The sequence below is a fragment of the Mixophyes fleayi genome, chromosome 9, assembly GCF_038048845.1.
Source record: "Mixophyes fleayi isolate aMixFle1 chromosome 9, aMixFle1.hap1, whole genome shotgun sequence".
NCBI classification, from domain to species: Eukaryota; Metazoa; Chordata; class Amphibia; order Anura; family Limnodynastidae; genus Mixophyes; species Mixophyes fleayi.
The window spans coordinates 121934792-121951213 of NC_134410.1; the positions used below are offsets into that span (position 1 = coordinate 121934792).

Sequence of the window (16422 nt, forward strand, 5' to 3'; positions counted from 1 at the left end):
CTCTCCATAATAGTGCAACAAAGAACAAAAGGCAATTGGCTCCGTTTAGTTTTAATTAGCAAAGGGTGCGAATAATTGTACAATTATGATCTCTATATTTGTATATGTAAGTTTTAAATTAGTGGGTTTTTTTAGTGCAGGAGAGATTTGTTTATTTTTAAAAACCTAGTTGGATCTCTTTGGACATATGTAATATTAGGGCGTGCTTGTGTGTCAGTATTGTATCAGGAAACTGGGACACACAGGCTTCAGGTAAACACACAGGTGACTGTTGCTTCAGAGTGATGCAAGTCAGGAATTTTAAAGAGCTGAGGACGTGCTCTATCATTCGTTTCACAGAGAGTTGATTGGAATGAGAGAGAGGGAGGGAACGGCTGCTCGACACTTCCTGATAGAAGAACACCTTATCCATACAGCTCCCTGGCTCCTCGCTGATCTCCCCTCCTGTATCCCGGTTGTACCAGATCAGGATGCCGTACAAAGACCTGGTGAAGTGCTGGCATGAAGGGGTCTTGGCAGCAGAGAAAAAGGACTTGGATCTGGCTTTGAAGAACTTGACAGGTATCGATGATCCTCCTTCAAAGATCTTGTTCAACATTGGATGCATTTACATTCTGAGAGGAGATCTAGAGAATGCTTTGCAGGTAATAACCGTGTTATTGAGAGAGTGCATAGCAGATCTGGGGGTAAATGTATCAAGTTGAGAGTTTTCTGGCGGGTTTGAAAAGTGGAGATGTTGCCTATAGCAACCAATCAGATTCTAGCTGTCATTTTGCAGAATGTACTAAATAAATGATAGCTGGAATCTGATTGGTTTTCCAAACTCGCCGGAAAACTCTCAGCTTGATACATTTACCCCCTGAACTTTCATTAAGCTGCCTGCCTTCAAAGTGGGACAGTGTTACGCTCCTTTATCCCAATTCATTTTCTGTTGGGATAATGTGGGCTGGACGCGACGTCTCATGTAAAAACATTTGTAGCCCAGGTTATTACAATGTGGGCGTTGTTTGTATATGTGTGTATGTTATTTTAGCTTTTCTCTTTATATTGTGCTAGACCAATGGAAAAAAGTTTTTGGGCAAAAAAAACATGTATGTTGAACTATTGGTTTTCATATATCAGACTGCAGTAGATTTGCAGACAGATAAGTCACATTAACAAACTTTTCACTCTTCCCCTCCGGGATCTCTCAGAGGGGAGGTGATTTGTGAGGATGGGAGGGGACGGGGAGCGGTGAAGCGCGACATTTTGGCCAAAATGCCACAATGCACCGCAAATCCCGACGTGACGGCTCCCATCCTGTCCACTTCACTACGAGTGGGCAAATATGGTCTGATACCGCTTTCATACTGCCGCCCCGGCAATATCCCGGGTATATGAACCCTGGATATTCCCAGGGGACAGAGAAATTCCCGGGTAGACCCTGTTCATACTGAACACGAATCTGCCTAGTCTCCATGACAACATCACAACAGGAGCTCTGATTGGCTCCTCTTGTGATGTGTTTTGTTTATTTTTTCAACTTTATAATTGTGTTTGGTGAGATCCAGGTCGAAAAAACCCGGGTATCACCATTGATAGTGCAGGCGACCTGGGTCGGACCCGGGAATTATCCCACCAAAAGTCCCGGGTCTAATTCCCAGGTCTGATAACCCGGGAATTAGAATTAAGCCTGACACCATGCAGGTGTCAGGAATTAGACCTGACACCATTCATACTGCGCCTTGACCCGGGTCGTCTGTGCTTGCCCCCACCAAAAACCCGGGTTTTTGGCGCAGTATAAGTGGGAGGGGCAGAGAGGCGCTGGTGAGCTACGGTGGTGTCTGTATAATTGACAAGAACCAAAATAAAATAAAAATATTTTATTCATATAAGTAAGTTTAGTTTAAGTGAAAAAGACAAATATATATTCTCATTTTTAATATGAGTAACTGTACAGTTAGGAATGAAGGAATTACTAAATGGAATATGGAATCACATTGCAGTATTTACTGTTATAGCTGATGGCACTGCGTAGAGATATAATACGAATCACGGTATACTCTGAGTTATGGTATCACAGAGCAGTATATATATCGGCCATGGTCTGAGGGAACATATAGAACAAGAGATATAGGGGTAGATTTATGAAACCTAAAATGGAAAAATGGATGTGTTACCCATAGCAACCAATCAGATGCTAGCTCTCATTTATCTAGTACTTCCCCAAAAATAATAGCTATAATCTGATTGGTAGCTATGGGCAACACCTCCCCTATTCCTGTTTAGAAGGTTTGCTAAGTCTACCCCATAGACCGAACGTACAGAAGCTTGTGAAATCCTGGATGGAGCAAATTAATCTAACCTCACATGAGCATCAGTCACCATCAGACAATGCATATACTCTTCCTAGTGAACACACGGTATATAGATATAGATTAATAATGTCTTTTCCCGCAGGCTTACAGTCAATCAGTTACAAAGGACCAGTGTCTTGCTGTTGGGTTTTTCCAAAGGAGCTACGTACATTTCAAGCTAGAGAGGTGAGTGCCCGGGGACCAATCAGAGTTCTAGGGAAAGTGAGAGGTATTTTCTCATTTGTTGCTTTTCTATAAGTGTCAGTAAAACAAAGGTCCAAAGATCTGCACAGAGAACATTGTTTCTTATATTGACATTTATCGTTTCCAGTGAGTGTAATAGTATCAATGGCACAGAGGCTCTCACAGACACAGTATAATGACTAACGCTTGTTTGTCTTTACTTTTCAACAATCTATGGGAGTACCCTTGTTTTATTATTGGAAAATAAATGTACAGAACATTTCTCATTTATAATATGTATAGCCTTTAATGGCCCTTTAAGTTCACCAATATCATATAACATAAAAAAAAAACATTTAAGACAGTGACAATCTACTCACAATAATGAGATAGTAGCAGTAAGACAGTGAAGGGTAAAAATAGAGCATAGTAAGGACTCTGTATGGGAATATCGGAGGCTCTGTATGGGAATATCGGAGGCCCTGTATGGGAATATCGGAAGCTCTGTATGGGAATATCGGAGGCTCTGTATGGGAATATCGGAGGCTCTGTATGGGAATATCGGAGGCCCTGTATGGGAATATCGGAGGCTTTGTATGGGAATATCGGAGGCCCTGTATGGGAATATCGGAGGCCCTGTATGGGAATATCGGAGGCTTTGTATGGGAATATCGGAAGCTCTGTATGGGAATATCGGAGGCCCTGTATGGGAATTTTGGAGGCTCTGTATGGGAATATTGGAGGCTTTGTATGGGAATATCAGAGGCTCTGTATGGGAATATCGAAGGCTCTGTATGGGAATATCGGAGGCTCTGTATGGGAATATCGGAGGCTCTGTATGGGAATATCGGAGGCCCTGTATGGGAATATCGCAGGCTCGGTATGGGAATATCGGAGGCCCTGTATGGGAATATCGGAGGCCCTGTATGGGAATATCGGAGGCCCTGTATGGGAATATCGGAGGCTTTTTATGGGAATATCGGAGGCCCTGTATGGGAATATCAGAAGCTCTGTATGGGAATAATGGAGGCCCTGTATGGGAATATCAGAGGCCCTGTATGGGAATATCGGAGGCCCTGTATGGGAATATTGGAGGCTCTGTATGGGAATATCGGAGGCTCTGTATGGGAATATCGGAGGCTTTGTATAGGAATATCGGAGGCTCTGTATGGGAATATCAGAAGCTCTGTATGGGAATATCAGAGGCCCTGTATGGGAATATCAGAGGCCCTGTATGGGAATATCGGAGGCCCTGTATGGGAATATCGGAGGCCCTGTATGGGAATATCGGAGGCCCTGTATGGGAATATCGGAGGCCCTGTATGGGAATATCGGAGGCCCTGTATGGGAATATCGGAGGCCCTGTATGGGAATATCGGAGGCCCTGTATGGGAATATCGGAGGCCATGTATGGGAATATCGGAGGCCCTGTATGGGAATATCGGAGGCTCTGTATGGGAATATCGGAGGCTCTGTATGGGAATATCGGAGGCTCTGTATGGGAATATCGGAGGCTCTGTATGGGAATATCGGAGGCTCTGTATGGGAATATCGGAAGCTCTGTATGGGAATATCGGAGGCTCTGTATGGGAATATCGGTTGCTCTGTATGGGAATATCGGAAGCTCTGTATGGGAATATTGGAGGCTCTGTATGGGAATATCGGAGGCTCTGTATGGGAATAGTTGCGGGTTCTGTACACTGTACAGGGGATTTGTACATTGAGCTGTCTATATTTCCAGAATGCAGCACTATTAGCTGTGGGATCACCTGTCAGAGGTCCATTATTTACTGAAGGCTCATTCTGTATATTACTAAGAGCAGCAACCAGGCTGTGTCTGTTCATTGTCACAGTTGACCTGTATTACATTTCCCCATATAATACAGCTTGCTCTCTGTCTCCCCACCAGGTATGAGAAGGCGCTGACTGACTGCCACCTGGCCCTGGCTCAGCTGAGGGACAACAGTGTTATAGATTACAAGCAGCTGGGACTGCGGCACCTACTCTTCGCCTGGGAGGTAGGACAGTGTCCCAGTAGAAGGTTCCGACATGATTGGTGTGGTAGTTCTCAGACTGACCTGTAGGGGTCAGTGATGAGTTTATAGAAGTGGGACAGAGTTATAATGGCTCAGTCTCTGTGTGTTATGTCATCTCCTCTGTTGTGTTTTGTGCAGGTTGTGTATAACACAGCAGTCCTTCTCTGTTACCTGGGGAAATGGGAAAAAGCAGAAGAGAAGCTCATTGAGGCTTCCAGATCTCTACCTGATGGTGAATCCAGAACTCTCAGGCTAGAAACCGCTCTGGACCAGATTAAGGTAAGAAAGGTTTGACCGTTCATTGAGCATTGTGAACGAAGGGCGCTGCCGTCGTTCTAACCCTGCGCTTTTGCAGACATCTAGGGGCACCTGTGCAGAATGAGGTGCATGGCACCACCAAACAAGATATTTGCACCTTTTTGTGCTTCCAAAATGATTTCCAATGTCTATGAGCCATCAGGAGACCCTGTGTGAATATCTGACAGGATTCTGCAATCCATTACCCTGACCAGGGCTTAGGGCATCACAATGATTTCATCTGCTGTCACAAGCCCCACCTCTGCTGTCTCAAGCTCCACCTCTCATGATAATCCCCGCCCACCTGACCAGGTTAATTTTATTTTAAATGCTCCAGGCCATTTTAGTTGAATAACAAGGTGCAATGTGAACAGATGGACAGCAACTGATCGTATTCTAACTATCATTTTTCTAGTGTAGTTTAGAAAATGAAAGCATACATGTGATTGGTTGCTCTGGGTCACATGACATTTGTGTACATTGTGCTTGGTTGTCAGACAGGTTTTGAATAACTCATATAGGGACAAATCACATATACCCCTGGTGTGGTCAGTCTTTCCTGGGTTCCCCACTGTTATCAGATTGCAGCCATGTACTGCTACTTCTGGGAGATAGGGACCCCACAGAAAGGGTACATCATGGGGCATGTGTCATAAGATCTGGTTAGGGGAACCGTCTCCTGGGGATAGACGGCTGCACTTCACATACTTCAGCCAGATAAATCACACCAGTCCAGTATTTCGGTCCAACTCAAAAGAAATAAACAGAAATAAGTCTGTCCGGCTTCTAACTTAACACACAGGAACACCCTCTCTCCTGTTAAGGACCTTGTGTCCCATACACATACAAAATACAGAACCTAATGGTCACCATTAGCAGTGTCTCTCAGGAGGCATCCAGCCTCCTCCCCAGGTCTGAGAGACTGATTAAGACTGATTAAGCTGACTCACTCCTAGAAAAAATCAAGACACTAGAAACGCGACACAAATCTTTTTTAGATCCCTCTGTTATGACAGAATTGACAGAAACCAGGAAGACTCTGAACCAATTAATGTCAGATAAAATTAAACACGACCTACGTAGATGTCAGAACCAGTTTTATCAGTGGGGAGATAAACCAGGGAAGCTTCTGGCGCGTGCTCTGCGCAAACAGAGAGCCCAACTATATATTCCTCAGATTAAGACAGACGCAGGGTCCACACTAGTTCACACCACTGATATTGCTAGGGCGTTCCAGACCTATTACACTAAGCTTTACAATTTGTTCGACACGCTGAACACAGCCAACCACCCGACCAAACAGGCTCGCATAGCAGAATACCTTAAGCGCATAGATTTTCCCACATTAGATGAGGATGCCGTACAATTATTAGAAGAACCCTTTAAGATCGAGGAACTGGAAGAGGCGATCAAGACGACACCATCAGGGAAAAGCCCGGGGCCGGATGGTTTCACCATTCTTTACTACAAAACTTTCAAAGCACAGCTAGCCCCTCTCTTGCTACAGGCCTTTAACTCTATTTCTGCCCAGAAACACTTTTCCCCTCAAACGCTAGCTGCTCAGATTACCGTATTGCCAAAAGAAGGGAAAGATCCAGCTTCATGTGCTAGTTATAGGCCCATCTCTCTACTTAATGGGGACATTAAGCTTTACGCTAAGCTGATAGCAAATAGATTAAAAACATATTTGACCCAAATTATCCACTCTGACCAGGTGGGGTTTGTTCCAGGGAGGGAGGCGAGGGACAACACCACTAAGATAATCAATTTAGTACAATATGCGCATACTGCCAATATCCCAACAGTTCTACTATCCACAGATGCCGAAAAGGCATTTGACAGAGTAGATTGGGAATTTATGAAAGGGGTACTTAGTCACATGGGCTTAGGCCCTCGGAGTATGGCTCGAATTGCCGCCTTGTATACGCAGCCAACTGCAAGGGTCAGAGTAAATGGGGAACTATCAGAACCCATTATCATATCTAACGGTACCAGACAGGGATGCCCTCTGTCTCCTCTGATCTTTATCTTGTGTATGGAAGCTTTGGCCCGCTCTATCCGGGCAAACCCTGATATCTCTGGTCTACAGATGGAGGACAAAAGCTTTAAATTGGCCCTCTTCGCGGATGACCTCCTGGCAATACTCACTAACCCTGTGGTTTCGATCCCTAATTTACTATCAGAATTTCAGCAATATGGTGAGCTATCTGGCTTTAAAATTAACTACTCAAAATCGGTAGCTCTCAACATCTCTGCGCCCGAGGCAGTAGTTGAAGGCCTGAAGCCAGCATTCTCATTCACGTGGCATCCATCACGACTTAAATATTTGGGGGTGTTTATCAACAAAGACAACACAAAGATTTTTGAAGACAATTTTACTCCTATCACAAGCTCAATTTGTAGGGACTTGAGAAACTGGTGCCCAAAAGGCTTTTCCCTGATAGGAAGAGTCAATGTGGTTAAAATGAATGTATTACCACGGATCCTCTACTTGCTTCAAACGCTCCCCATACACCTCCCCACTTATTGGTTTAAGACGCTACATAAAGCAGTCAGGGATTTTGTGTGGAAGGGTAGACGCCCCCGGTTTAAACATGATACACTTTATATGCGCAAGCACGCTGGGGGACTACAACTCCCCAACTTTGCATTATATTACGATGCGGCTATGTTAAATAGGGTGGTGGACTGGACGAGACAGAGACTGGACAAACAGTGGGTCTGGATAGAGAGCTACGTTGTAGGCAAGGCACTTCAATTTTCAACATGGCTGCACCCACTCCCTAAAGTCATTCACCCGACTGTTACACCAACTCTGGCTAGATGGGCCAGATTGCGCTCGGTTCCCCACATTTCCTCACGACACTCGCCTTTGACCCCGATATTTGACAACCCGGGGTTTCCCCCAGGACTTGCTAGACAGACATTCAGACATTGGATTGGGGCGGGGCTCCGCAGGGTTGGCCAGCTGGTGGACGCGTCTGGGGTCTTGCCTTTCGCCGATCTCCAATCTAAATGGAAACTTCCGAATGCGGAGATTTGGAGATACATACAGCTCCGCCATTTTCTCGGATCCTTGGAGGTACGGGAGTCTGTGGGGCGGCCGCTTACACAGTTTGAATCTTTATGTACCTCTCCGCTATATCCTAGACATACTCTATCTCTCATCTATAGTAATCTCATTGAAAACACCTTTAATAAACAACCCACCTTCATACGACACTGGGAGAGGGAGCTGACTTGCTCGATATCTGAACAAGATTGGAAAGATATCTTCTTACGCACCCAGTCGAGCTCGGTCAGTATACGGGTGGTGGAAACACGGTATAAGGTGATGACTAGATGGTATAGATGTCCTAGCTTGCTGGCTAGGATGGTTCCTGGGATGTCGAACGTGTGCTGGCGATGTATGTCGGCGCCGGGCACTCCGCTACATGTATGGTGGGAATGCATAGCTCTTAGAACTTTTTGGGATGCAGTCCTTCTAATTACTAAAGAAATTACGGGCGTTGAGCCACCTAATTGCCCCAAATACTGGTTATTGAATTATAATAAAATGACAATCTCTAAATACAAAAAATCAACAATTAAAAACCTTAGCAACGCGGCAAAGGCCGTGATTCCAGTACATTGGAGATCCCCGAATATCCCTACCATTAGAGAGTGGTTTGCCCGAATAGAATCCTATAGAATAATGGACGACATACTCTATTCCTCAAAGGACAAATACAGGGAATATCATTACATATGGTTTGAGTGGCTCGAATTCAAGGATTCACCACTTTATTCTCAGTGGAATAAATGAACCCCCCTTACTCTCTCCCCCCCCTCCCGCTCTACCTTTCTCTCCCTCTCTCTATCCCTCTTTGTCTTTCCCCCATCCCTACATGATGTATTATTGAATACTAAATGGTACTTTATTTTTATGCTGAACTACTGTTGAATTGTGTTCATGTATATGTGTCTTTACGTAATATTTTTGAATATCCTTAATGCATTGTTCTATGCAAAATAGATATGTTTTTAAAAGCTGTTCAATCTTTCAATAAAAAAGAGATTTACAAAAAAAGACTGATTAAGCTGCCTCGCAGCCTTTTACCTGCCCCACACAGGTGCAACGCCTGATTACTAGCAGAGAGAACTACGACATACTCTGGTCAATTGGAAGACCCGGAATGGGCCTTCTGAATGGAGCCCACCCTTCTCTCTCCATTCATACCACAGGGTCCCTCACCAGCTCTTCCTACAGCTGAATACACTCTTTGGAAAACTTTACCTAAACACAAGCAATCTCAATGGGGTCTAAAAGCAGATAAGACAGACAGCCTGGGCTGTATATACCATTCCTCACTGTCCCAGCGCTTCTGTCACTATATATATATATATATATATATATATATATATATATATATATATATATATATATATATATATATTTGTTCACTGAAAACCCACCTCTTTAGACAAGGTTATGATATTCCACAACCATCATCTTAATTTCCCTAGATTACCCCATTACCATCCTCTACATTGCTAACGCAAAACAACAACCTTCTGACCAACATTGCAACACACATAGCCCACTCAGTACTTTTACCTTTGCAGTCTGGCTGGTCCATTGTGCAATATGATGTAGCACATGCCCTTGTGTTTCTAACTCCCATTGTCCTATAGATTGTAAGCTTTCGAGCAGAGTTCTCTTACCTGTCTGTATGTATTACCCAGTATTGTCTTATTAATGTTTGTTCCCAATTGTAAAGCGCTACGGAATTTGTTGGTGCTATATAAATAAATGTTGATGATGATGATGATAGATATATATATATATATATATATATATATATATATATATATATATATATTTTACTATACCTTGGCATTATCTCACCACAGAGTTTGTGTTCCTCCCACAGAGGGGTGTTCTGCTCCAGCCAATCCACGTCCCGGAGGGGGAGCTCTTCAGACCTCGAAAGCAAGAAGTCGACCAACTTAAGTTCAAAGACTTCCTGGGTAAACCAAAGGTGAGCAGACAATGGAAGGCATGAAGTGACTCAGCCCCATCTATAAACAGCCAAACCTTTGTTCTGGGAGTAACTGAATGGATTGGTTAGAAGTACAAATACAGCTGCGAGATCTGCTATCTGGAATGCCTGGGACATAGAGTTTGCGGTCGCTGAAGCACCATGTCTAAAATATCCTAAAATTACATTTTAATAATACAGCTTTTCCCACATTCTCCTCCTAATTAAATTGCTTAGCAGTGCTCCTCACAGTTACTATAGGAGGAAATCATTAGTCATCATGTCTGTGCGTATGACAATATTACCAAGCATCAGCAGTTACTTCCTCTTGGAACGCTGCGGATATCGGTTTTCTGGTTAAGCGATCCCATACCTATACTTGACAGTTTTACCCTACAGAAATAAAAGCTTTGTATCCAGTATAGAAAGCTATATGTAATGTGCACCTATACATTTATTTATACATTTGCCTTGCTCCCATAATTGCTGATCAATTGTGTAATAATAAAGACGAAATTCCCAAGAGCCAGCAGACATGTTTCCCAGAGCAAAGCGATGGTCATCATCATCATTATTTATATAGCACCACTAATTCCGCAGCGCTGTACAGAAAACGCATTCACATCAGTCCCTGCCCCATTGGAGCTTACAATCTAAATCCCCTATGAATTCATTATGAATTCTTTACTGCTTTTTGTACATCCATATAGGCTGTGACTGGTCTGTGGTCCCAGCAAGACGTGTTTCTCAGACACAGCACCAGGAACGTTTTCCCTTGGGACTAATAAAAGTTTTGTGAAATGATAATTTAACCTCCTTTATTTTACTGCTTAGATCATCTCCTCTGTGGTTCCCAATGACCAATACAGTGGTTTCGAGCCTCTTAGGCCTCAGGTGAGCGTGATTCAATGTATGCGCTGATTTATCGGCCTGGATGAATATTTATACATCATGGTGATATATTGTCAATTATAATAAGTTCTAAACATTTAAATGAGTAAGTTTGTACTTTTTTAAGTGTTGTTATGGGTTATACATGGCCCCAATAAATAGATGTATATCAGTAATCTTGAAATTCCATTCCATGGGGTAAAAGTATTAACATGCACATTCTACAAGTCACCGATATGGGTTGGGTACGATTTACCGATTACGAGAACTCCGACAAGGTTGATACCTACAAAAAATATCCGACTGGCTAAAAAAACGAGTAGGATAAAAACAGACTTACCTGAAAACCGAAGCTCCAGATGTCCGATGGCAGCGCGACTTAGATGTAGGTTAATTTAAAGCGGCAATGTGTGGACCCCGCAGCTTAAGTGTTTAAACAGTTTAAAGGCAAAAGTTGCCTTTAAAGCTATTTCCGCTTTAAATTTACCCTGAAAAGTGTATGAATATCGGCGGCTTGCAGAATGCGCTTGTTAATACATTTACCCCCATCCTCTTTTTCAGTATTCTCTGACTAGTAATTTATTAAAATGTAGTGAATGTAAAATATGATTTAGAATAACCAGTCCAGCCAGTCTCCGAGTCTTGCTGCAATTTCAATTTCTCTTGCTGCAGAAACCGGGATTTTATGAGCCGTGTCGGGAAGCCATGCAGTAAGTTTCTCATCTTCTGTTCCTCCATATTGGGAATAGCGGTCCCAATTCTGGGACCTACATGTACGACAGACCGTGAAATAACATCTAGTGTTGTAAAAGTATTCTCATGTAACTCTCACAGAGGGCGAGATGCCGGGTACCATCGCGTTTTGGTTCATTATTATCCGGAGAACTCAGCGGAAGTGGCTGTGAAGGCAAATAGCATCTTATATGTCCTGAACAAAGATGGAGACTGGGCCACTGCCATCCATGATGGTCAAGTGAGTACCTTCTAAAAGCCCTGGTGGAAAAGTCCCCCCCCCCCCCCCCCACCACCTTGCCCTCCTGAGGCAGGGTCCCTTCCCACTGCCCACCTAAATTCAGGTTTCTTTCATGTTTTTTATTTTCTTTTATAGAAAATTCTCATCCCAACTAATTTTCTGGAACCGGTGAACACACCCAAAGCAGATATGAAGGTAACACCTATTATTATTATTATTATAGTAGATTTGTAAGGCGTCACAGTGCTCCGCAGCGCCGTACAGCAGGGATAACAGTACACACATAAAACAGGAACATACAAGGTAGACTAAATAAATACAGACATGAAAACATAGGGTAAGGAGGACCCTGCTCATTACAGAGCTTACATTCTAAGTGGAAGAGGGCACAGCTGAAACAAGAGGAGCGAGTGTGGCTGGTGGAGATTGGGACAGTTGTGAGGGTGTATTAGTGTGAATAGTGATATCGGGGATAAGGTCACCTCTTAATAAAAAGAGATGGGTTTTCAGAGAGTATCTAAAGATATGAAGGCTGTGGGAAAGTCTGATTGAGCGGGGTAGGGAATTCCATAAGTGGGGAGCAGCACGGGAGAAGTCTTGTAGGCGGGAGTGAGAGGTGGTTACCAGAGACGAGACAAGGTGCAGGTCAGAGGTAGATCTAAGAGGGCGGGAGGGAGAGTATATTGATATGAGATTTGAGATGTATGCAGGGGTGTTGTTGAGGGCTTTGTAGGTAAGGGTGAGTAATTTGAATTGGATTTTGGAGGATACAGGGAGCCAGTGTAGGGATTTGCAAAGTGGGTGCAGTAGGTGTGGAGCGGTGAGAGAGGAAGATCAGTCTTGCAGCAGCATTTAGAATAGATTGAAGTGTGGATATATGGGTGTATGGATACCTAATTATTTCTCGTCAATAATTAGTACAAAAGTTTGTCACACTAGGATTCATTGACTAGCTTTGTATTTAGTACCAAATGTGCTCTGAACTAAGCAACCAATCAGTAACCAGCTGTTATCTGCCTAGTGCACGTTAGGCAATGACAGCAAGCTTCTGATTGGTTGCTGTGATTGGTGAGAGTTATTGAGTGGTCAGTTCCTAAGGCAGGCGATTGATTTAGTGATTATGATACTGGAGTTTCTTAAAAGACTTTTTAGTCTACTTATTGTGAAATGAAATAGAGATAAGATTTGTTTTGCAGATGGTATCACACATTTAGACCTATCGGAGGTCTTCCATCTGAGTGTGCTCAAATTTTAATATTTCTTTCCCCAACAGAAAATGAACAATGGGATCCCTCTGCCCCCTATGAAGATGCCACCGACTAGACCCAACGTGAAGACAACGGGTGAGCTGTGGCCCCAGCAGGGTGCACATTATTCTTGGACCCACTTAATATGGCGTTGTTTTCCAGTTTGGTGGGAATGTTGCTGGATTTCCTGGAATATTACATTGTGCATTATTTGAATTTACAATTGATTCCACAACATTTTTCTTTCTTTAAGTTCATACCACCAAATTAATGTTAATATTATTCCTATAAACTTTGTTTGCTGCTTTCCGGCGGTATATAAAGATTTTTTATTTTTTTATCTAACTTGCATGTATAAAGTGAATTTGAGCTCACTCATCCCCCCTCCCTTCTCTATACATTACTAAACAAGTTAACCCGTGCATGATACTCATGCATTCTAGTCAAATCAAGCTACTTAAGGTGTTAAAAAGGGTCTTGTCATGCATTTGGGGCTAGCCCAGGCCTCCTCAGGGGAAGAGCGTTACTTCCCAACGTAAGCGCCCTTTTTTAACGTGGTTTTGTCCACATGTCACCACCTCATCATTCTTCTCCATCACCTCATCCTTCATTTTCATCGCCACATCTATCCAGATGTCTATCCAGACACAGGGATCTCTCTCAGCGGTCCTGAGTATCACACTCCTCTCACTCTGTCACCCCCGGCAACCACCAACCACTCCCCACTGTCACCCCCGGCAACCACCAACCACTCCCAACTGTCACTTCTCCTTCAAGAAATATATATATATATTTTTTAAATCTTTATAAACACTTTTAACAATTAACAAATTAAATTAACAAATTAAAAACATCTTAGTATACCAAATTTCAGCCCTTTCTGAATTTTTTTACCCACACACACTAAGAATTTAGTAGGTCAGTGTATAACTCCGCCCAGCAGGTGGCGCTGCAGCTTGGTTTTATTTTTTCCACACACACACACACACCGACAGACTAACACACGCCACTAAGCATTTATATTATAGATAACTTGGAAGGCAGCCAGGACTACTTGATAGATTTCTTACATTGTTTTAACAATGTTGTGGTTCTCTGTTAAACGGCCACAGTGAAATACAATGATCATCGTTGCTGTTTACTACAGGTAATCTATTGCCATCTGAAGATGTTCCACCACGGCCCACCGGGGACCCTCCGGAACTAGTTGAGGTATTGAGATATGGTAGGACAAAAAAACTTGTCGTTCTATAAAATCACAAAGTAAATCTCTTGCTGAGTGTCTTTTCCTTCTCCACAAGCCTAAAAGAGGAGAGACGTTTTTGGAGATGGGTGTTCCTGGTAGAGAAGAACAAGTGGTGAAGATGGCTGTCCATAAGAGAGAACAACTGGTGGTGGAGATGGCTGTCCCTCCGAGAGAACAACGAGTGGTGGAAACGGCGGTCCCTCCGAGAGAACGAGTGGTGGAGACGACTGTCCCTCCCAGAGAACAACGAGTGGTGGAGACGATTGTCCCTCCGAGACAACAACGAGTGGTGGAGACGACTGTCCCTCCCAGAGAACAACGAGTGGTGGAGACGACTGTCCCTCCCAGAGAACAACGAGTGGTGGAGACGACTGTCCCTCCGAGAGAACAACGAGTGGTGGAGACGGTTGACCTTCCTAAAGTGGTGGAGATGAAAATACCCAACATACCACTTTCATTAGTAAATGCAATATCTCCATCCGTAGCGGAGAAACCTGCCCTACAAAGACTTCATCCAAAGGTGGAAACAGTCATCACCCTACAGAGCTGTCCAACACCCAAACAGGAAACCACAATGGTCAGAGAATTGTTTTGTTATTTTACGTTAATGAGATCCAGTTAGAACATAAAAGCTGTCGAGCTATGGCTTGTGATGTAGCCAGCTGACCTACAAATGTTACAAGTAAAGTGTAAAATGAGGCCTTGTTGTGGGCTACTAATCTTGCATGGCTGAATATTAATGTTTTCATGATGTAAGGTGGCTCTTACTACATTTGAACTAAAACAGAGTAGAAAATAAGGTCCCATCACAGACAATGTTCATGAGCTGCAAGTTTGTCGCTGATTTACCCGTTTGCCCATCAAGCGACTTCTTAGGTGCTCCACCACTTTCCACTCTTAGGAAATGACCGCGTAAAATGGGGATGTGCCTACTTTTGCCTCTAAAACGCTACTTTTTATGTTCAGTCAGTGGCCTAGTGGTTAGCACTTCTATCTCACAGCACTGGGGTCATGCGTTTGATTCCTGACCATGGCCTTATCTGTGTGGAGTTTGTATGTTCTCCCTGTTTTTGCGTGGGTTTCCTCTGGGTGCTCTGGTTTCCTCCTGCACTCCAAAAACATACTGGTAGGTTAATTGCCTGCTATCAAATTGACCCTAGTCTCTCTGTCTGTGTGTGTGTGTGTGTGTGTATGTTAGGGAATTTAGACTGTGTGCTCCAATGGGGCAGGGACGGATGTGAATCTCTGTACAGCGCTGCAGAATTAGTGGCGCTATATAAATAAATGATGATGATGGTGAACGTGGGTGTATATACGGAGGTATGCCAATCGTCACTTCCCCAAACTGCTTCATTGTAGAACTGTTAAATCCCATCCACTTACATTCCCATTACATTTTTCATGACGCCACTTCTACATTTACACTTTGACCACTGTCTTAAGTTAATAATGAAAATGAAGGGACATAGGGATTGTCATATTTGTGTATTTGAATGTTTTTGTGTGACATGGGTATACACACATCATACAGTATAACTTCCTCCTGAACACCCATAAATAAAACCGTCCTTTTGCAGAGGGTAAGAAGCTCGTTGGCCATAATTGTAAATGTCTTGTAATATAGGGGTGGACAAAATAGCGCATAATTCAGGATTACTGGATTGTGATCAGGTCTGATGAGCCCACGCACAATACCATGGTTGAAATGCCCAACCAACATTGCCATGTGTCTGTTTAAAATAGCAGCCACTTTGCCCTTGGTGTTGGTTGAGTACTTGCGGTTCAATCCTGACCTCTGACCAGCGCAACATGGTTTTGCAAAGGTGCAAAATTTCACCTTCTAGTTGGATCTACTCCTAATTCTAAATGATCATACTTTAACTCAGCGAGGGGCAATGTGAAAAGAGTGGAGGCCCACACGTGCTGCCCTCCAGTATTCAAAGGGTCCGTACAGAGGAAGAGTGCAGTGCCCTCCCTCGCTCCTCCTCCGTGTATGCCACTGACCTCCATGCACTGTGCACAGGAGGTCATGTGGCGCGGAAGTCGGCTGCCCCGGTTGGTAGGCCGGGGCAGCTGACGCTGCTTTAACGTCTCCTGTCTGGGATGAATACAGGGGTCCCTGGAACGGTTCTAGGGAAGGTCAATTACTGGAGTTAAGGGTCTTCATCTAATCTGAATACTTTAGGACAGGC

At 43.6% G+C, this 16422-nt stretch overlaps 1 protein-coding gene across 3 annotated transcripts in view; it reads left to right on the forward strand.

The window, feature by feature from the left end:
* NOXA1 (NADPH oxidase activator 1) overlaps positions 1-16422 on the forward strand; it is a 192403-nt gene that overhangs the window by 159424 nt on the left and 16557 nt on the right. For all 3 annotated transcript variants that reach the window (XM_075185411.1, XM_075185412.1, XM_075185413.1), the window contains 12 exons: positions 340-644; positions 2440-2522; positions 4429-4537; positions 4694-4834; positions 9766-9873; positions 10708-10767; positions 11437-11474; positions 11599-11737; positions 11873-11932; positions 13011-13080; positions 14132-14196; positions 14286-14807. In XM_075185411.1, coding sequence (XP_075041512.1) covers positions 471-644; positions 2440-2522; positions 4429-4537; positions 4694-4834; positions 9766-9873; positions 10708-10767; positions 11437-11474; positions 11599-11737; positions 11873-11932; positions 13011-13080; positions 14132-14196; positions 14286-14807 — 1569 coding nt within the window. In that variant the 5' untranslated portion in view covers positions 340-470. The remainder of the gene's footprint in view (positions 1-339; positions 645-2439; positions 2523-4428; positions 4538-4693; positions 4835-9765; positions 9874-10707; positions 10768-11436; positions 11475-11598; positions 11738-11872; positions 11933-13010; positions 13081-14131; positions 14197-14285; positions 14808-16422) is intronic.